Genomic DNA, 21857 nt, shown 5'->3' with positions numbered 1-21857 from the left:
TCAGAAAATTGCTTGGGGATTTCTAGTGAATAGCACTGCATGCTCGTGGGCACAGATGAAACCAGCTGCCATACACTGTTGCTGCAGTATAGCTCTGTTTTGTAATTTAATGAATTAATTTGAATACATGTCTTCCCTATTAGGATCCCCTTCCAACTTACAATAAACATGTCAGGAATTTATGAAAATGTTTCTGGACCCAGGATGTGTTACTATGGATTTAATGTTTGTCAATTTATTTCTACCCCACTTTACATGTTCTAAGGCGGCGACTTTGTTCTAGGATGATACAGATTGCAGCAGGTTCACCAGAGATTAAACGGAAGGATATCTAAAGATCTGCCAGCCCTCATTGTACAACACAAGTCTTAAATCCAGAGGTTGATGTGCTGCCCTTGTGTGGCGGAGTCTTGGCATATTTGAGAAAGTTGTTACATTTCTTGTCTCGAAGGGCCTTTTTCTTTCCTCCTTGTGTATCAGCTAAGTGTTACCACTAGGTGGCAGCAGAAACCTGCTCACAGGAACAATGTGGGCAAATTCTAAACTATGGATGCTTTTACTTTTAAAACCAGTGCTGGCCTCTGTAGTCAGAGCAAGAGTTCACTTCCACAGTATAACTAACTCCCTGGGGTGGTGGAGCATCTTGGATGGGTGTGCTTGGGGTTGAACTCTTCAGATAGGGATAGGGACCTGAGCTCTTGGTGCCTGGAGCAATCTGTCAACCTTCGGACCTAGATTGAGGGCTTAGGAGAACCCGAAGGCCATGGCAGGAAGCCCTCAGTGTGATCCTGACGTAGCTTGCCTACTTCCTGTCTCTTGAGATCTCTGGACATGGTGCATGGAGGAGACATGAGGAATACTTTAAGGGGGAAGATGGGAAATTACATGCAACCAGAAAGCTACCCCCTCCCTCTGCGCTGGGTGTAGTCAGGATAATGGGCTCACCAGCCTGAGTGGACTTCCTCCGTGCCTTCTTGATGTCCTCCTCGGTCTTGTTGCTCAGCTTGATCTCCAGCTGCTGGGTCTTCATCTCCAGGTCTTTCTGCCGCTCTGTGAGGGCTTTGCGGGCCTGGAGTGGGGAACAGCCCAGCCCAGAGAAACTGTTCATAAAGCTGCAGCCAGGCTTCAGGGTCCAGCCACCCACCTACCCGATCTCATCTCCTCTGCATATGTGGAGGTTGTTACGCTGGTGCTGCTGATGGCCACCCGGCATGGAGGAGCTAGAGGGATGGCACGGCATCTAGCTAGATTTTCCTTGTCTGCCCTCTTCCAGCCACATCTGCATGTGACCTGTCAGTCTCTGAGGTCATGTTGCATCCAGAGCATGTGCCTAAAACCACTGTCTCTGAGGCTGGAGAGATGGCTCAGCGGTTAAAGACACTGGTTTTCAGAGCTGACACAGAACTTGATTCCCAGCACTACTGTGGGGGCTCCGAATCATCATTCCAGTTCCGGAGGGTTCGGTGAACTCTTTTAATCTCAAAGGGCACCAGGCAAGTAGACAGTGCAGACATATTAGAGCGAAATGTGCATACATATAAAATAAATATAATAAATAAACCTAAAAAGCTAATAATAATAATAATAAAACAAACCACTGTCTTTCAAGGTTGGAAGGGACCACAAGGTCAACTGAGCTTCTCCCTGGCAGGGCTCAATAGGCTGTGAATACCAACTTACTTATCTCACAGCTTGAGCCCTTACTGTGCCTGCATCATCATCACCATTGTCATCTTCCTCCTCCTCCTCCTCTTCCTCCTCCTCTTCTTCCTCCTCCCCCTCCCCCTCTTCCCCTCCTTCCTCCCCCTCCCCCTCCTCTCTCCCTCTTCCTCCTCCTCCTCCTCCTCCTCCTCCTCCTCCTCCTCCTCCTCCTCCACTCACTCTTTGATAGAGATGTAGCCATGTTTTGAGTACCTGTTTTGGTTTGCCCCTCCTGTTCTATAGGGCACCAAATCAGGCCACCCTATCCCTCTAGAACTGACTACCTGCAGTCCTGCCTTCCAGGGTATGGGCACCCACAGAAGGTAATTCTTTGGGCATTTGGGAGGGGATATTCATTCAGGGAGCACCCGAAAGTGAGGCCCAGACTCAGTAGCCATGGCACATCTGATGAGCAGCTGTGGCACATCTGATGTGGTGTGCGGAAAGAGGGGGCACCTTGTCCTTTGTGCCCACTGCAGTTCCCATTTCACCTGTGGTGTCTCCCTGCTCCCACTTGCCCTTGGGAGAGTCATCCAAGTGTCCTGGGGTAGCAACTCCTGCCTGCCACATGGATGGATGGGGGTTCCTTGGACTCTCCCTACTACTCCAGCTTACAAAGGCAAAGTATACCTATCCTGTCCTAGAAGTTCCCAGCTGTCCACCAGCCGGGTCCCCTGGCCTCTCACCTTCTCCACTGAGGCATAGCGGCTGGCCAGCTGCTTACGGAGGTCAGCGATGTGGTGGTCACACTTTTTCATGTCCTTCTTGAAGTTCTCTCGGAAGTTCATCAGGGGTTTCTCCACCTCACTGTGGAGCTGTGGAGGAGGGCAGAGGGGGTACAGTCAGTGCCAAGGCACTAGCTGTGCTAATGTAGGAGATCTCCCACCTTCTGGTGAGCCAGACACTGATTGCTTTAGCCACTGATCTATTTCTCTAGCCCATATATTAAGGACTTCTTAAAACCAACATTTTTTTTCTTTAAAAACATTGGTGTGTGTGTGTGTGTCTGTCTGTCTGCGTGTGTGTCTGCATATGTGTGTGTGTGTGTGTGTGTTTTATTTTGAGATTCATTCTTTGCTCTGAAACCCTGGCACCATGCATGACATCAGTGATCTTTCCTCAAAGTGTTTCTGGGGATGAGTGGTCTGTCTGGCTCACACCAGAGGGTCTGGGCTACTGGAGCTTCTCTTCACATCTTCTGAAGAGAAAAAGAAAAATTCCAAATTGGAAATGATTCCTGTGACTATTTCCAAGTGGTGAATGACTACAGTTGTGAAATCAATTTAGTGGGTCAGGACCAGGTTTTTTGAGACAATAGACCCAACTTGGAAGGAAACATATTAGGGTCCATTTTAGACAGAATAAAAGTAGCGTGTCATGAAGCATCTGTTTTGGTTACATACACGTGTATCTCTGAGTGGGTATGGGGGCAGGCATGTACATGTGCTTGGTGACCATGTACGAATGTCTCTTATGGTCTCAGCTGAGCAAGGTTAAAGCCTGGTTGGAACACTTCATTCCACACATGAAGAAATAGAACTGTGGGGCCGACAAGTAACCCACCCCTGCTCACAAAGCCTGCTAGTGACAGGACTGGGTGCACACACTCGTTCTCTTGCCCACAGATCTGCCTGTGGACACACGCCCCTACTGCATGCTCAGGCTTCCTTTGATCAGCAGGAATGTGTCTATGTTCCCCTCTTTCACTGGGGCCAGTTCTAACTGCCTTCCAAAAGATCAAGCACCTTTCTTGTGATTTGCTGTTGCTATTAGCACCGGCTTGAGCTGGGAGACGGGGGAAGCTGGAGAGCCTGCTGCTGTATGCAATCCTGTTCCTTAAAAGGCTTTTTAGCCCCGACACTGAGCATTCAGATGGACTAGAATTTCAATAAACCTTTTTGGAGCTGACATAAAACAGGTTTTGTGCCTTGGGAATCATATTCTTCAAGGCTGACGAATCAATCCTCAGGATCCCCTTCCTCTTAAGAAATCACCGTGCCACCATTAGGAGGCTACTGGGGTAGTCTGCAGTTACCAACACACCCAAGCCAGAAGCTGTAGAAGTGCTGATGGCATAAGGCCTGCATTTGTGTGCTCTTTCTCCATGAGCTGTCCTTAGTGCTGGGGTCTGTGAGCCTGTGAACCCTGCTTAAAACCGCTCTAGTGTTTGGGAAATCGCCCTACACCCACCATTGGCATTCGCTGTGAGGGCGGAAGCTTCCTCAGCTAGGGTCTTTCCCTAGTGCTAGAGATGAACCCATTAGCCTCTTGCCTCTAGTTGGTGGCCTCTGCGTCTACCTCAGGCAGGAAAACCATCTCTGCTAGGAGCTGGGACAGGAGGAGGGAGGCCTTGGAGAGAAGCTTCTCATGAACCATGGCTTAAAAATAACCTGCTGCTTCATCTGCAGTGCTCAAAGTGGCAGTTCAGGGAGCTCCCTCCTCACAGGGGCTCCTGTGTGCTGGGGAAGGGCTTGGTTGTATGAGGGTGAGCATGCTCCTGTGAGCTGGGAAATGTCACTCCCCAAAGGGCCTGGGGGTGGGGTGGGGATGCCAGCTCTGTCTCCAGCATTCACACCCTTTGTAAGCCAGGAGCAGCACAATTCTCTGCAAAGCTCACCCACAGACTCAGCCCTTGAGTCAGTCATTCTACTGTGTATACCACACCATCGCAGAGTGAGGGCTAGGTAGAGTGGCATATTCCTGTCCTTCAAGAGTGCTCATGCGAGGGACCCTAATGACCCGATACGGTGGAATTGCAATGACACATGGGGACAGTATCACAAAGAGAGGGCTAGCTATCATGAAAGCTGTAGGAGGGAACAGTGCCTTGGAGGGATACTACCATCAAATGACAAAGTTGGTGAACATGGGGCCTCAGGATGTTCAGACACAAGAACATGTAGTACTCAGGGCTGCTGTGGTGTGTTGGCCAGTGGCAGGAGGTGAGAAGGAAGAGAGGGTCGGGTCAAGATGCTGGGTGACACCCCCAAAGGCCTCTCTTCCTTTAAAAGGAAGGCACATTGACGGGCAAACCTATCAGTCACACACACATTAGTGTGAGTTCTCACTGAGATGTTTAGTTTGGTTTTCGATTAGAAGGAGGTAAGAATCTTGAGAGGAAATACGGAGATCTAAGTGAAGAAGAGAAAAGAGGTTCATTTGGAAATCCCAAGGCAAAGCAGAGCCAAAAGACTGGGGACCGAGAGGAGATAGCCATAGGCTCTGTGTCAGTGGTTCTCAACCTTCCTAATGCTGTGGTCCTTTAATACAGTTCCTCGTATTGTGATGACCCCAACCATAACATTATTTTTGTTGCTACTTCATAACTGTAATTTGCTACTGTTATGAGTCAGAAGATGAATATCTGTTTTCTGATGGTTTTAGGTAACACTGTGAAAACGTTGTTCTGTCTCCAAAGGGGTTGTGACCGGGGGATTGAGAACTGCTGATTGGTTTACTTGTTTCTTCTGAACGTATCTAATAAGCATCCTACAAAGTGTTCAGTGTCCACTGTAGTGAACAGGTCTGGACTCAAAACTGTCTGGTCCTAGTGTCTTTGGAAGCAGATAAAAGGAGGGTACATTCAGAAATTCTGCAGCAACGAATCAGTTTTAAAATATCCTCCCCTGGCCACAGTCCAGTGCTCCCAGAGACAGAGCTGACTGCTGTGCCAATCTGTGAAACTGACAAAGAATCACCCCAGTGAACCAGGGGGTGTCCACTCTTACCACACAGACCCCAGGGCTGCCTCCCATGGCTCCTAAGAGCTTACTGTGAGCGGCTTGTTAAAATAGCTATGATTAAAGATGTTAAATAAACTCATATTATATTAACCATCAATTTTCAGAAACCTAGACTTGCATTTTTAAAAAGGGAATAATTTCTCAGCACCTACATTGTGTTTTTTCTCTGTGCTTTTGGGTCACATATCTGGTCATTTCTGACACTGTCTGTTCAGTGGAGACACTGTCTAATGGGGAGTGAGCTGTGGGCATCCCCTCTCAACTCTGCATTCATGGACTTGATACCATGGGAAATGGCAAGCAATACAAGCTAGAGAAAGCTGGTAACCAGGTATTGGCATGCCCTGGTCTAATCCTGGAGGGATGGGAGGGTTACCTTGGCAGAGAACTTGAGATGAACTTCAGCCTCATCTGCCAGGCTCTTCTTTACTTGGGCCCATGCCTCTCCCAGGGAGCTGCAACAGGAAGGAACCGTTAGACTTGGGAGGAGGCAGAGAAGAGAGCCCTGGCCCAAAGCTACAGCCTTCCCTAAGATGGGATCACGTTTCTCAGCTCCGTATCTTGGGGAGGCATAAAACATTGATGCCTTGACCATCACTATCCCCAGAGCCTTTCTACTATACACCCTGGTTTGCTGCTGAGGTGGCAAACATATGCTAGGAACTGAAGGAAGAAAATGAGATTTGTTTTCGAACGCCCCTCCCTAGCAGCCAGCTCTCAGGTCTCAGCCACTTGGCCTCCAGGAGAGGCACAGATGGTCCACTTGGGTCCAGGGACATCCCAGGTGCAGCCACACACTGAGAAGACTCTCCTAGCCATCTGCAGAGGCATGGCTTCTTTCTAGTAGATTCTGGATCACGTATCCCACTTACGCACAGTGTGTACTCTAAACTGTGCCATCTCTCTGCTCCGAAGAGAAGCTCTAAACAGAAGTCCTGGAGATTTCCAAAGCCCCCAAGATACAGAATTCATTATCTGGACCCTTAAGCCCCACGACCATTCTAAACAGGACCCCTGACTTCTTCTCCCAACCTCTCACACAGCCAGTTGACCTCATTTCATGGGAAAGCTGTTAGCCCCAGGGAAGTCATTAAACTTCAGTGGCAAAGTCTGCTTAGAAGACAGCCCGCTGGGGCAGAGCACCTGAGTGGCTGCTTCCAGGTTCCAAGCCAGCAGCTAGCAGATTGGCCCTCATGATCTACTTCTCTATCTGCCTGGTGGCAGTGCTAGCTTGGCCTTGGTGAATGTTCATGAGGAACTATCAAGCGGAATTTATGGAGTCTGGAAGAAGGAAGTGTGTTGTTGTGGTCCTATCAGAGAAAGACTAGGTGGATCTGGGGTGATGATGCTGTGGACACGTCTTTGCCTGTAAGGCCTGGGGTATGAGAAGCTGCGAGGAGAATGTTCCATTTTGCAGACCTGCATGGGCTAGGTTCCCCTACCTCACTTCACAGTGGAAGCTGCTGTGGCAGTTCCATGAGTCAGGTGATCTGAAGGTGTCCCTTCAGAGCACGTGCAGCAGACTTCATCCCTGACACAGCAGTATTAAGAGGTGGGACTCTTGAGAACATAACAAAATGCTCGGGGGGCCTTACACCAGCCATCTCTCCTTGCTGTTGACATGTGGTGGCTTCTCTCACATGCTAGGGCAGTGTGTAGGCACTCTCTAGATGCTACCCCTTGATCTTGAATGTCCTAGCCTTCAGAACCGTAAGAGATTTCTTCATAATTATCCACTTATAGCAGCACATAAGGGTCTCAAACTCAGAACCACACAGATAGAGCAGGGTGGTGAGCCTCGAGGGCATGTCTGTGTATTTCACTAGAGAACACAGCCTGGGACTTCTCGTATCATGCAAGCGTTTGACCACTGAGCTCTGTCTCTGGTCTTTAGGCAGCTGTTAGGAGACTTTATGGAGACAACATGGTAAAAAGGTACCCTGACCATCACCTTATGCCATGCATACAGGATTTCATTGCAGATCCTAGCTTGAACCTGACAGCTAATAAGCCACCACCCTTGCAGGGGTGAGGTGCTGCTGCTGTGGGAGCTGAGTGGCACACAGAAAGTCCTGGACATAGAGTCTGAAAAGGCCCTGAGAGGGGCGAAGACATACAGGGCTGTATGTTGGCTGCCAGCAGAGCACATAGGGTAACCGGCTAGGGCCAGGTCTGGCATCCTGAGAATGTTAGCTCAGGGATATTGGGGGCTGGGGAAGTGGCACCATTCACAGCCTGGACAGTGTCTTCAGTCCTACTTGCAGGGATAGCATGCCCCATGTGGAGGGCTGACACTCCTTACTACCAGATGGCCTCAGCCCTATGCCTACATCCCTCTCTCCTCAGCATTCTAAGGCACTTCAAATGCATGAAACTACCCCACTTGGCCCTGTCAGTATGTCCAAATGAATATGTGTTAATTAAAATCAAGCTTTAAATGTTTTGGGAGAAAGTCATTAGAAATTCTCATTCGAAGATGGCATCTAATGAGAAAGAGGTGCATGAAAAACTGTCAGGTGTACTCCTATCTCAGTGTATAGTCTGTGGCACGACAGATCAAAATGCAGGCTCCTGTCAGAACTGCCAGCCAAGAATGACCAACATTTCATGTTGGTCCTGCACATGAGAGGGCAGAAGGCAGGATGAGAACCTTGAAGGCTGCTGATTTGCCAGCATGCACAGGCCTTGTGACATGGAATCTGGACAGGGCATCTAAGTTGCAAGATAGCTCAAGTGTACCTAACTGCTTTGTGGTTTCCGAACCCTCACATCCCCACAAAGCCTTCAAGGTGCGCTGGTCCAGTCACCCAGAGCCGTGTTATAGGTGCAGGACCTAGCACTGTTATACTTTGTGCCTGCCGGCGGAGGAGTGATGGGGTGTGTGCATGGGATGTACCTGAGCTTGTGTGGTTGAGTGTGCTCATGTGTTGGGGTCTGGCATGAGGAGTCGGCTGCTTATCTTAGGAGCATATGCTGTGTGCTGGCAGGACAAAATGTCCCTGGCAGGAGCCCAAGCCAAGGGGGTGGGAGCCAGAAGACTCCAGAGTCATACAGCGATGCCAAGGACCCATAGGAAGCTACATTCCCTGGTGGCAGGGCTATTTCCGTGTGCTTCCTGCCTTGTCTCAGGCTCAGAAAGCAGTAGGAGAGGCCAGGAGACAGCTAACCATGTTCAGGTCTGAAGAGGGACGTAGGCCCTGATGGGTCTTCCTGTGGCTGATGGGGAGGAGGCGGCTTGGTTGCAGTCAGCGCATGCAAAGTCCTAATCAAAGCCATACTCAGTTGGCAAAAATCTCTGTCCCATTCGCTATCACAGCTCCCTCACAACTACAACCCCTGTGGTCACTTTTTCTTAAGCCCCGCCCCCAGAAGGGTGGGATGACAGAGGGGTCCTCTGAGGACTCTGTTGGTACTGACTTCTCAGGAACTTTGACTTTTCTTTCGAAGATGAAAAAAATCACACGTGATGATTCATCCAGTTTAAGGTGAGCAACACAAACGTGTTTACAGCATCCACAGTGTGGAACAGCCTATCCTTGATGACCCCAAACACTTCGTCACCCTGTTGTAAATAAAAGTTTGTGATTTCCTCCCCCTCCCCTTTAGCTTCCTGATTCATAGCTTGACACTCTGATCAAGGATGTGGGGATGGAGTAGTTAATGTTGGAGGACGGAGCCCTGATCCAATAGGATCATTGCCCCTGTAGGGCCTACTCCCTCACCCCAGCCCAGGTAGAGGGGATAGGTAAGTATACAGTGATTTTCAGCATCTGTGACCCCAGGGAGAACTCATGTCAGACACTGACCCTATTGGAACATTGACTTTAGACTTCCAGTCTCTAGAACTGAGATAAAATAAAAACTTTTTTCTGTTCTTTTTTTTTTTTTTGACAGGGATCTCACTGTGTAGCCCAGGCTAGCCCTTAATGAGTGATCTTCCCATCTCTGACCCTTTAGAGCTGGGATCGCAGATGGATGTGTACAACCATGCCCAGGCATATTCTTACAGTTTAAGCTACTCAGTCTGTGGTACTTTGTTATAGTGGCCGCAGCAGACGTATACACACCCAAAATGAAAAGATGTACCTACTAACTGTCACTCTTCATTTCCTTCTTTACCACTTACTGTGGGCTTTGTCTCTATGGCTTTGCTTATACCGGACATCTCATAGGAATGGGATGATATACTCTGTGATCCACTGTGGATGGTTTCTTTTACCTAACATCAGGCTTTCGACGTTCCTCCATAGAGTAGAGGGTCTCCATATTCCTTTCTATGGGTGAATGACGGTTGTGCATCCATGGGTATCCATTGTGAGTATACTACAATTTCTGCACCCAGTCGCCTCCTGATGGAATTTGGGTTGTTTCCACCTTGTAGTCTCTGTGACCACTGCTACTCTGAGCATGCTTGTTTGAGTCCCTGGTTTTGATTCATTTGAGGATAGATCTAGGAAGGAGTGGTGATGGATACTACTTTTTTGACTATGTCAAGCTATTTTCCACAGTGGCTGTCATTTGAGATCATGAGGGCCAGGGTTCCACAGACAGACAGCAGAGAAAGGCATCTATCCCTGAAGGAGTTCTCCCACTGAAGATCCTTCAAAGATCCTTGTGTGGCTGGGAGGGTTGAAAGTGTCCCCTAAGCCCCATTTGGACTGTCACACTAGGAGAGGGAGACGAGGCCTGGACTGGGTCTCTCAAAAGCACTCTTAGAGAGGTTGGATAGGAAATTCTCAGACTCAGTTTCCAACCAGCCTGACACCCAGAATAAAGAACAGAGCTGGGCACCCAGAGGCTGCTGTCCAGTGGCAGGGCACAGCGCAGAGGGTCTCTGCTGTGCTCCAGCACCTAGAAGACCCTGAGTCACTAAAAAATATGCAGAAGGGATAAAGCTAGAGTGTGAACACCCAGACATCAGGTCATGGGTGCTGCTTTGAACCATGAACATTAGTATTCTGGGGCATTTGTTTGTGATAGAGTCTTGCTATGTAGCTTATGCTGGCCTGAAATTCATAATCTCCCATTTCTCAGCCACCACAATGCTGAGATTACAGGGCAATGATCCATGAGTCTGAATCCTGAGCCATGAAAACCCACCTTGAGCTATGAGTGTCCACCTTGTTATTGGTCCACTGTCTGAGCCAGGAGAGTCTACCTCAAGTACTGAGGGCCTACCTTGGACTACGGATGACTAACAGGCACAGACCCCACAGTGAGCCAGGCCTACAGCAATCTCCCCATCCCAAGTGAGCAACTTTGCTGAGTAAGTAACGATCCTTCCTCTGTGTCCGCTCATCCTCCTCTCCCCTCCACTTTCCTCCCAACTCACCCTTCCTCCTGGGCAGCCAAGGAGTTCTGTGAGAGCTTAGCAAGGTTCTTTGCATATTCTTCTTCAATCTTTATCCTGCAAAGAGAGAAAACCCAGTGGTTCTCAGTGCTCTGCTGACTAAGGAGGAGCCAACAGTGACAGCTACTGGATAAAGGAATAGTTTGGATTCTCCTTCCCCCTTCTCCAGGCTCTGGGGATAGCAGATGTTATCAGCACCACTTCTAGCACCAGGTTGGACATGAGAGTCTTCCAGGAACAAGAGAAGCTTGTGACTGACTCCCAGGATGCCCAGCATGTCCCCAACCCTTCTATCCCTTAGTTTCAGGTTCACACACTTCCAGATGGCCCCAACTCACAGAAGCAAGAAGAGAAGATCTTCCTCCACTTTCCCACCCACAATACCTCCCTCCAATTGCCAAACATTGTTAAGGGTGCAAGTGTTTCCATGGTAACTAGGTAGTGTTTGGAGCAGTAGTCCCATTGGATTTCCCAGGAGGAGAAAACCCTCCACACACCTCCAAGGCAACTCTCTGGGGTACATTCTGTACAGCTAGGTACCTCTGTGTTAAGTGGGCCATCAAAAGCATGTTCATATCCTAAGAGGCTCTTGGGGTCATGGTGAGAAGCAGAGCTGGGCTATGACAGCCAGAGGTGGTTAGAAGGCCAAGCCTGAGACAGACCTCCTACACCTTCATTCAGTGAATGGAGAAGTCCCATTTGCTTCCCACTTGCTAGGGTGGTGAAACCCAAATAATGCAGAGGCCTGGGAAGTGACTATGCAGATCTGCTGAATGCTCTACATGACAGCTCACTTCTGACTGGAACCTGTCCGCAAGCTCCTGTGTTTCACACTGACCCATCTCCATCCTTTACCACTGTCTCTTCAGGTGCCTGTCTTTGCCTCTAGTCCCGATTACGTGGATAGCTACCCCACACCTTCATACCTACTGTGGCCAAGATCTCCAGAAAGCAGATCTCATCATGTCACAAGCCCAAGAGCACATGCCAGGAGAGGGAGGTGCACATACCATCTGCCTCCTGAGCCTCTGCTGTGAACCAGCCTGTACCATCTCCACATCCCACCCACTACCCTCAGCCCAGCAAACGCAAGGGCTGTGCTGGCCAGGTATACTCCCAGCCCTGCAGCCTGGCTCTCCTGCCTCTGACAACCTTCTCCTAGAGCTCCAAAGACGGGCCGAGAAAGGTTCCAGGGATTTGAATTCCCTCCACTGGATTCCAGAGATGATCACAGTGGTCTGTGATGGCAGAGACCATTCATTTGCCAACAGGACACTGTTATGGGTATAAACCATATGCATATTGAAGTTTCAGCTCCTATTGCTTCCTATTTGTCTGTTTTATGCTTCTGTTTTCTCACATCTGAACAAAGCAGCTTTCCAATTTCCTACTAGTTTAATGGGTCATAAAATAAAGATTTGATTATACAAATGGAAAATAGGCCTCCTAAGGAAAAACAGGCTTTAAAAATGCCAAAGCATTATTACCCGATTACTAGTGTTATAATGAAGAAATACTTTAAAATTATCTTTGTGGTTTGCAGTGAACATTTCCAAGAAGTCTTGGAAATTCTTGTTGGAAACTTGTGCACAAGTTTGTGAAAAAATCTGTTTCTGTGTGCACGGGTGTAGGTGTGTGTGGTATACAGATGTTTGGGTATGTGATGTGGATATGCAAGCGTACAAGTGTGTAGATGTGTGTACACGTATGCAGGTATGGAGGCACAGGCATGTGAGTGTTCAGGCACGTGGGTGTGTAAGAATAGGTACACAAGGCTGTGGTATGTAGAAACATACATGTGCAGGTGTGTGTGCATAGGGATATACAGATGCTTGGTGTATAGGTGTGAGATATGGGTATATAAGAATGTGTGAGTGTACAGGTATGAGGAGGGCATGCAGATATCCAGAAATATAGGTATACAGTCACATGGGGGTACATGTGCATGGGTGTGTAGATGTGTAGGCATACAGGCATACAGATGTGGGGTACAGATGTGGGGGTGCAGGTGTAAGGGTGTATGGGAGTCCAGATGCTCAGATGTACAGTTGTGTGGGGATATGATGCATGGCTGTGCAGGTACACAGATATTAAGGTGCAGATATGTGTGTGTACAGGTGCATTTCTGCATGGGTGTGCATGGGTGTGCAGGTGTGCAGTTATGCTGGGATATGAACTTAGGGAGAGAGAGGAGGAAGATGAAATGGGGACTTTTCTGCAGCTCTTCCTATTTTCCATAGGCTGAAACTGTTGGATCTTCATCTACAACCAAGTTCTACAGGCACAGGGCTATTAGAATCCCCAGAGGCAGGGATGAGGTGGGAGGATGGTTCTGTCTCCCTTAGCTGGGAAACAGTTCTAATTGTAAGAAGATGTGGAAGGCCAGGGGTGGGGTATGCTTTTAGTCTCATCACTCAGGAGGCAGAGCACGTCTATCTCTGAGTCTGGGACCAACCTGGTTTACATAGTGAGCTCCAGGTCAGCCATGGACACACAGTGAGACTTTGTCTCAAGAAAAAAAAAAAGACCTGGAAGGTCACATTCCTCTTCTTTATTGTGACAAGGGACAGTGATTCATATGAGGGTAAAGGAGCAAAGTAGTCAGGAGCAGTGGGGAGGAGTGGAGACCGGGGTGCAGTGGGGAGGAGTGGAGACCGGGGTGCAGTGGGGAGGAGTGGAGACTGGGGTGCAGTGGGGAGGAGTGGAGACTGGGGTGCAGTGGGGAGGAGTGGAGACTGGGGTGAATAGGACACATGTCCTGTCCATGGGGCTACTCAGCTCCAGCCAATTGTTGTATAGGGGCTATGAAGGCATCAAGAGATGCCAGGCTTCCAGGATTTAATGTAATACACACACACACACACACACACACACACACACACACACACAAATTTACATGCATATATTTGTTATATATGCATATATAAATTTTACATGTATATAGTTTGTATATACATTTTATAAATTTACATGTATATATTTGTTATATATATATACATATGCATCTTATAAATTTACATGTATATATTTGATATATATATCTACCATACACACACACACACACACTTATATATACATGTGGTCTCATGCAGCTCAGACAAGTCATAACCTGTTATACAATTGATAATGACCTTGAACTTCTTACCTTCTGCTTTCAACTTCCAAATTCTGGGATTATAGGCATGTAACACTGTACCTGGCTACCAATATTTTTGCATTTTGTTCAAACCTTTAGAAACACTATCCATCTCTATTCCACACATTTGCTAGCCACATCTCTCCCAGGGCTGAGCATGGCAAGTCATCTACTCCCTTGGGGTTTAGGGCTCAGGGTAGGGCCTGTGACTAGCTCCAGAGCTGCACGGGCCTCGGGCTCACCTTTCCCGGATGAACTCAGACATCTCCTTCTGCATCTGCTTGCCTTTCAGTTGCTTCTGCAGAAGCAGTTCAAACCCAGCCACTGTGCCATTGCCTTGGGGGTCCTTCTTATCCGCCTAAGACGAAGCAAAAGCCCAAATCATCAGGGGTTGAACAGTATCTCTAGGATCCCTTCCAGATAAGACCAGGCAGCTCTTGATGCTTGCAGATACTCTGCTCACTGTGAAGGGCTTCATGACCCCTCTTCCCTGTTCTGAGTACAGTGAAACTCTTTCCTCTGCAACACTGACCCATGAGCCTCTGAGCATGTCACTGACACCTCTCCCAACAGGGAGACCACCATCACACACACCCTACAGAGACTTCCTTATGGGCACTGAAGATGTGCGCCCTTCGTTCTGTTAATGCTGCATCTTGATGGAAAAGCAAGGAAATCACCCAAAAGAGCAAGCCCAAACATGCCTCTCTCTGGGATAAACAGGCTGAAGAACTCATTGGCTCAAAGGCGGACCAGCAAGAGCAGTGTGTTCCAGTGACTCTGCTAGTGAGAGGATGTTTCTAAGAGGAAAAGGCCTTGGTGATCATGAGAGGAAAACCACTAAGAAAGGGTGGACCAGTTGCTAGAACTCAGAATAAGATGAGAACTCTCGGGTGAGCACGGTGGCGTCATCCCAGCACCTGGAAGCAGGTGTTACGTTGGCCAGCTGTCTCAACATAACACCAAACAAGCAAAAAGGATGCAGGCTCTCAAATGTGGTCCCAGGATGCCACTGAGCAGCAGGCAGGATCGCATGCACTTTCTAGTCCTACAGGTTTCTCTGTCTCCTGTCTAGGATATGTCCTGGTCCTTAGAGCCCCAGAGATGACTATTGAGAACAGGGCTGCCTCTGTCTGACTCTGCTGCTGCCACCATTCTTCCTGGACAGCTCACTCACTGCTCACCCTCCATTCCCATTCCCATCTGCTACATGCACAGAGGAGGTTATACCCAATTTTTTCTTAAAACCCTCTCAATACCTCCCTCCTATAGACAGTACAAGATGTGACAGGTCTACAGAATCGCCCTGTCTCCTTATGCCTGAATGCACATCTCTCTCCAGGATCACCTCTCACGGCCCCCAAAACTTTCACCTCCTCTGTGTCCTCTTCAGTCCTCTATTTTGCAAGATGGAATGGCAGGTACCACTTTACTGCGGCAAGCAGGAACCTTAATGTACTTCCTAATGGGTGCATGATTTGGGAGAAAGAAAGCACCGTTGCCTAGTATTTAGCAAATGTATAAAGAGGGAAGATAATCTATTCTGTGCCATGCTGGATAGAGGTTTTATTTGTCGACTGTGTACCTTGGGGTCTTCCTAAAAGTTCCTTGTAGAGATTTAGTAGTTTTCCATAGATGGTCAAGGTGGCACAAACCCTCACCACTATGACTGCGGAAGTCAATTGTACCTGCTGACTTCAAACATGCAAATACCCAGGACTACTTCTGGCATTTTTGAGGTGTGAGACTTTGTATTTACGTTAAGGTAACATTTTAACAGCAGGAATATATACATATCTCAAGATTGACTGGGTCGTCATTTCTAAGTGTCCATAGAGTTTAGTGACACAAAGTGTATTGAGACTGAAGTGGTGGATCCTGCCACCCATCACCTGCAGAAACTTCTCATCTTTCAACAGGCATCTTTGTGCCCACTAAGCAATATACAACAGCTTGAGAGCGTGGACGCTAAGAGAGTCAGTTTATATATCCCGTCTGCACTCAACTTCCTCATGATTCCGTTGGAAAAACACCACGTGTGGAGGTAGAACACGAGCTCAAGGCCACTCACAGCAATGCTGAGAAGGCTCAGAGCTCACACTTCTTTACTAAAAGCAGTTCCAGTCTCCTGCCTCCACCAAACACTGAAGGGAATGGCTGTCTAGTTTCTTTGCATTCCATGTCACTGTGACTAGAAACCACACAGATTCCCTGGGACTGCTGGAATGATCTAGAAAAGGAAAGTCCTATCTGAGATGTGAAACTCAGCACTGTATCTTGAGGCTTCACTGAGAAAGGCCCTTCCTGCCCTTGCCCTTCTGGGTGTATGTTCCTGTTGGGGTCACAGTGAAGAGAACCCGAGGCAGCACCTACCCAAAAGTAGTCACAGTAGCTCCACTCGGTCGGCTTGAGCAGCTGTTGTTCAGGCATCGTGTCCGGGTGAGGGAATGTCACACAGTTGATCTGCAGGGTACAGAATGGGGAAAAGAATGCTGTCAGTGCAGGATCAACTGGACAGAGCACAGAGGAGGCCTTCCCCACAACCATTTTGATGGAATGTATGTGGCAATCTTCCCGAGCTCCAGCAGCCAGTGACTACTTCAAGTAAGAGGCAACAGGCCCTCCTTCACACCCATTCCAGGGGCTACAATGAGGGGAACCTCTTTTGTGGAAGTTTAGTAGGATCTATCACAGTTATGAACGCCTAGATCCTTTGACCCAGCAGCTATGCTTCTGAGAGACTAGGCAGCAGGTCTATCTGCCCATGTGTACAGGGACATGGGTGCCTGGTTTCCACCACACACTATCTATGGCAGTAGAGGACTGTCCCAGAAGGCTGGCACTTTCCAACAGGAGAGGCATTTGTAAATAAGAATGAGATGAGTCCGGAGTGGTGGCATCCCCTGAAATCCCAGAACCTGGGAAGGGGAGCCTGAGAAATTCAAGGCCATCCTCGGCTAGACAAAGCTCCTGCATGATACACAAAAGACACCTGTAGAGGTTGTATGGAAGGTACATGTATGCATATATTAACAGAGGCAGACATCAAACTGTTTAGGAAAACATGGCACCTATTGGGAGGTAGAGGGAGGAGAAAGAGCATCAGAAAGCACAGGAAGAAGCATTGCTTCACCCAGCCAAGTCTGAGGTACTTCCTAGCTGTCCAGCTTTGTGGGCATGGCTTTGCTGCTGCTCTGGCTGCTGTGGCTTCAACTCCCCAGCCCCACCCCAAGGCATCCTCCCTTCAACCTCTCCCCACAGACCAGGCATCTGCCAAGGTGCTAAAAGGAAGAGCCAAGGAGGAACTCCCAGGGGCTGAGGGGTTGCTCTCAAGCTCTGACCTAGGAGGGACATGCAAACAGCCAGTACCTACCCCTGTGACACAGAATCTTCAACTTAAATGGGAGGGAAACAGCATGGGCCTTGGCTAGGGTCTATAGCTGTGGACACATATCTCACAGGCAGATTCAGATCCCTATTCCGTGTCACCAGACTCTGAGCTCAGGGTTTGTGTGCCAACCATCTTGAGTTTTGAGTGATGACAATTCAGTGTTAAAAGCAAAACTAGACAAACACTCCTCCCACAAACCCACCATCACCAACAACCAAGCAAAACCAAAATACTATGTACAACCAGCAGACCCCTATGTCAGCTGAATCACACCCAGGGGCTCTGACTTAAGGGCAGGAGAACATCTGGCAGCAAACTGCCCTGCCTGCCAACTTCCAGGGACAGCTGCTCCCCTCACAGGCCTGAGTGAAGAGACCCAGAAGTGCTAGCCAGTGGGGGAGGGGGGCTGGGGAGAGGCCTGCTCCTGGACGCTAACATTGGTGAGATAAGGTGGGGCTCCTTTGGGGAGAAGTATGAGGACATGGTGGGAAGCTGGCAAGATTGTTACAGTGCCCTGGAGATCAATACTTAATTCTGCCAGTCAGTTCAATGTGGAGTCCCAGCCTCAGCTGCTGCTAGGGTCTGAGTTGGAGTCGGGTAGAACAGGCAGGAACTCATATATTGCATCAGGAAAGGGTATCTTCAAGGTCTTGATTTAGGCTGAAGCCTGCCTCTGCTTGTGGTGTCCTGCCCCAACTGCCGTCCATGAGCGAGTGCTGCTAGGAGCCATCTTGAAAACAGGGTATGAAGTTTAAGCCTTCAACTATTTCTCTGTTCTGCCATATTGGTGATGGCAATTTCATCTTAATTTAGCTTCATGACAGTTTTAATGTAATTTAATGAGACAAGAATCCTAACAGTAAAGTGGTCAGGCTCTAAGAGTCACAGGACCAGGGCTAGGGAGGTGTCTCAGTGGGTAAGTGTTGAGGTGTAGTCTGTTGCTATGTATTGTAATGCTAAAGTCTGTACCAGAAGGGAAGGTCTAGGCCTTTACCTCAACAAGCTTTTGTTGTGCAAAATTTGTTCCTTGATTTAAAACTGTTGGTTAAATAAAATTGGCTACAGACAATGACTGGAGGGATTAGAGGTGATTGAGTTTTGAGTTACCTGGTTAGAGGTAGAAAAAAGAGAGGAGTGAGGAGAGATGGGGAGAGATGGAGGCAGGGAGAGGAGCCCAAAAAGATGTGAGAGGGATGCATGGTACCTGAGCACAGGTAACCAGATATGTGGCAGAATGTAAGTTAAAACAAATGGGTTATCTTTAGTTATGATCTAGTCAGAGAAGAGCCTAGATATATGACCAAGGTATTTGCAAATATAATTTTAGTCTGAGTCTTATTTCTGGGAGCATGGGGCTGGGAGGCAGAACCGGGGCCTAACTTTAACAGGTAGGAGCACTTTGCTGTGCATACATGAGGATCTGAGTTCAAATCCCTAGAGCCCCAATGCAAAGTTAGATATGGTTGCATGGGGCTCAGAGATAGGAGGATTGCTGGGAGCTGCCAGCCTTGCTCCAGGGTTAGTGAGAGACTAACTATCTCGAAGAAACCAGGCAGAGAGTGATAGAGAAAAGAAGTGTCTTCCTCTGATCTCCACATTCATTCAAGTGTGCACACACAACTGTGAACACACACAACCACATGTAAATGACTGACTGACTAACAGAACCCAGAGATTTAAGATGCTATTGCCCTTCAGTATCTGGAGGTGGAGGGGTAGGCACTGGTTTCAGGCCTTACATGGATGGCAAAATTTATAGTTGCTAAGGCTCTCTTATGTAAAATAGTACAGTATTTGCATATTACAAATACACACCCTCCAGCCATCTCTAGACTTATAATATTTAATTCGAGATCAAGAGTTGTATAGTACAGTTCAGTACAGACATAATTTTCAACACACAGTTGGTAGAATCCTCAGCTGGCTGAATTCACAGGTGTGGACCTGCATGTAGAGGCCACGGCACTCAAAGGCAGGCATGACGGATTTCTAAGGAGCCTCATGTTCTACCCCTGACCCTCTTCCTTAGTCTTCATCCAAACTGTCCTTTGCCTTGGCTGTAAGGAAGAAGTCTATCACAAGTGACTTAGCCAGTGGTGGATCAGGGCAAGGGAAAACCAGATTGTGTTCAGCCATATCCAGCATCCTTCATGAGAGGACCCACATCCAGTAAAAGAATGGTATTGTCTACTGCAGGATGTTCATGAAGAGAAAATAGACTCCATCAGTCCAAAGGGGAGAGAGTAACAGGAGTCTCTTAGACTGACCACAGAACATCTACAGGGTAGGGCTAGGACTTGATTATGTCTCATTTGACCCTTCCTTTGTGCTAGAGCCATGATGTACTGTGCCTCTGAGTCACCTGGGAGGGGTCTTAAAACAGATGGATGGGTCCTAGCCTGAGTGTGTGATTAGAGGCTCTGGGTGAGGACTGGGTCCTCAGGTGACTACTGGTGAGAAGCAGCATTTCCAAGCCAGGCTACAGGGGAGGAACGATACCCAAGGACGGCCTGTACCTACCTGTGGAAGACAGAAGAGTGAGCAAGTCCCAGGGTCCTGCTCTTTATGTCTCAAAGACTTCTCGAGAGATGCCTATGGCAGGGACTAGAAGGTTTGGGGGTCTAGAATGTGAAGGCCCCTTGTATGGCTTTGAAAGAGCCATGGAAAGATGGGAGCAGGGCAGGAGTGAGGGTGGGAAGTGGGAGTAGCTCCAACTCTTGATGCCTCTGCACCTCTCGGGATGCCCTGGTCGGAGCTCTGAGGTACAGGTCACTGTCTCTGTCACTTGGTTTCCGGTTAGCCCAAAGGGACTTCCCAGAGTCTTTGGAGCCCTTCTCCCCCTGGTGGTCATGTAGAGAAGTGCATAACACTGAGGAAGTCAGATCACAGTGTTTAAATTCAGGACAAGCTGGCGGCAGAGCTAAATGTTTGCCAGACAGCCCCTCGATGGCATGTTCTACCCTGGGTTTTCCTACTATGCTGTGTCTCCCAAGCACCCTGCACATGTATGTCTGTTGCTACTTCTGATGGCTTCTTCACACGCTCTTCCTTTCCAACAGCCCGTCTACAGGGGCAGGCAGAGACCATGCTTCCCCAGGATTTTCCTAGCTTCTGGCACAGCTGGCAAACAGTGGATAGCCAACAAATCATCATTATTGCAATGACTGGGTACTAGGTCTGAAGTACCGCATCTGCTCTCAAGAGCTTGATAATTAAGGGATGATGGTTCTTGGGATAAACCTCTCATTAGGGTATACATGGGATGCTGAGGCCACAGGAAGGGGTGGGGACGCTGGGATCACTCGTAGATCAAATAGTACTTGAGGAGACAGACAAGCTAGGAAGAGGTAAGGGTGTCTCAGAAAGGAAAGGGGCCTGTGCCTCCATGTGCATGTTTATGGGCACATGTGTGTGTTTATGTGTGTGCAAATGTGAGTACTTCAGTGTGTGTGTATTCACACACATGCATGCTGAGTTTGGCTCAAAAGCAAGAGGGGCTGTGCTGAGGCACTTAAGCACAAAGTGTTTTCTGCAGGAATGCCCAGCCTCACGTGGTGGAGATGACACAGGATGGAGAGGTGGAGGACTACGATGGTGGGAAAGCCTCAGGACTGCCCTCGACCACAAATGTCAACAGTGGCAAGTCTGAGAGTGTGAGGAGCCAGGCCTGACTGAAGATGTGTCCCCATGCTGGGGCATGGGGGAGGGGAGATGAATGGATCCGGAGAGAAAGTCCAAAGCAGTGGAAGGTACCAGGAGGGCAGCGAAATGAAATCACACCCAGGAAGCAATCAGGGCAGAAATGTCCATCTGTGACAGTGGTGCAGACATACACAGGGCAGGAAACTGAGGCACAAAGACTGACAGGCCACTGTCATGAGTGGTTCAAGAGGGTGCAGGGATGGCTTTCCAAGTCTATAGTCTTCATGCTGACCCGGCCCCTATGTGACTTTCAGGCCTCCTAGGCAGGCTCTTGTGTCCCCAAACCACAAGGCTCCATTAGCAGGACCATGGTGCTCTAGGAAGGAAGAGGACGTGGGACATGTCCTTCCCCATGGAAACCTCCATGGGTAGATTCCTTCCCCCTCCTTGTGATTTCCAGACAGCTTATAGGAATGTCCAGCTGTACCCCAGGGGGAAAGGTGTGTCTCCTCCAAAAGTCTCTTGGGAAAAATGAGGGTCTCACTCTCTCCTGTCCCTACACAGTAGACAGCCCAGGAGCTAATCATGCCCCAAGGGCTTGCCATGTATGAACTCACACAATCCTCATAACAGCCATGGAAGGCACTGAAGCACAGAGAGGTTAAGTAACTTAACACAGATCACACAGTCATATGTAATGGTGGAGCTATGGCTTGAATTGGGTCTAGACTAGGATCCTAAGCCCTGTCCAATACCCTGGGGCAAAGTGTAGATATGCCCTTCGCATGCCCAAGACAGGTGCTGAGCAGGAAGCAGAACAGGGGTGTGTACCACCCTCCTCTCTCTCTCTCTCTCTCTCTCTCTCTCTCTCTCTCTCTCTCTCTCTCTCTCTCT

The 21857-nt window shown here is 48.6% G+C and overlaps 1 protein-coding gene across 4 annotated transcripts in view; it reads right to left on the bottom strand.

Moving 5' to 3' along the window:
* Gas7 (growth arrest specific 7) overlaps window positions 1-21857 on the bottom strand; it is a 234896-nt gene that overhangs the window by 10644 nt on the left and 202395 nt on the right. For all 4 annotated transcript variants that reach the window (XM_028780144.1, XM_028780147.1, XM_028780145.1 and 1 more), the window contains exons 6-11: window positions 16304-16393; window positions 14173-14288; window positions 10777-10851; window positions 5821-5899; window positions 2388-2516; window positions 946-1069 (exon numbers count right to left, since the gene is read on the bottom strand). In XM_028780144.1, coding sequence (XP_028635977.1) covers window positions 946-1069; window positions 2388-2516; window positions 5821-5899; window positions 10777-10851; window positions 14173-14288; window positions 16304-16393 — 613 coding nt within the window. The remainder of the gene's footprint in view (window positions 1-945; window positions 1070-2387; window positions 2517-5820; window positions 5900-10776; window positions 10852-14172; window positions 14289-16303; window positions 16394-21857) is intronic.

The sequence above is a fragment of the Grammomys surdaster genome, unplaced genomic scaffold (assembly GCF_004785775.1).
Source record: "Grammomys surdaster isolate TR1022 unplaced genomic scaffold, NIH_TR_1.0 364, whole genome shotgun sequence".
Taxonomy (NCBI): Eukaryota; Metazoa; Chordata; class Mammalia; order Rodentia; family Muridae; genus Grammomys; species Grammomys surdaster.
Note: the sequence above shows the minus strand (reverse complement) of the source record. Positions and strands in the feature narration are given on the sequence as shown.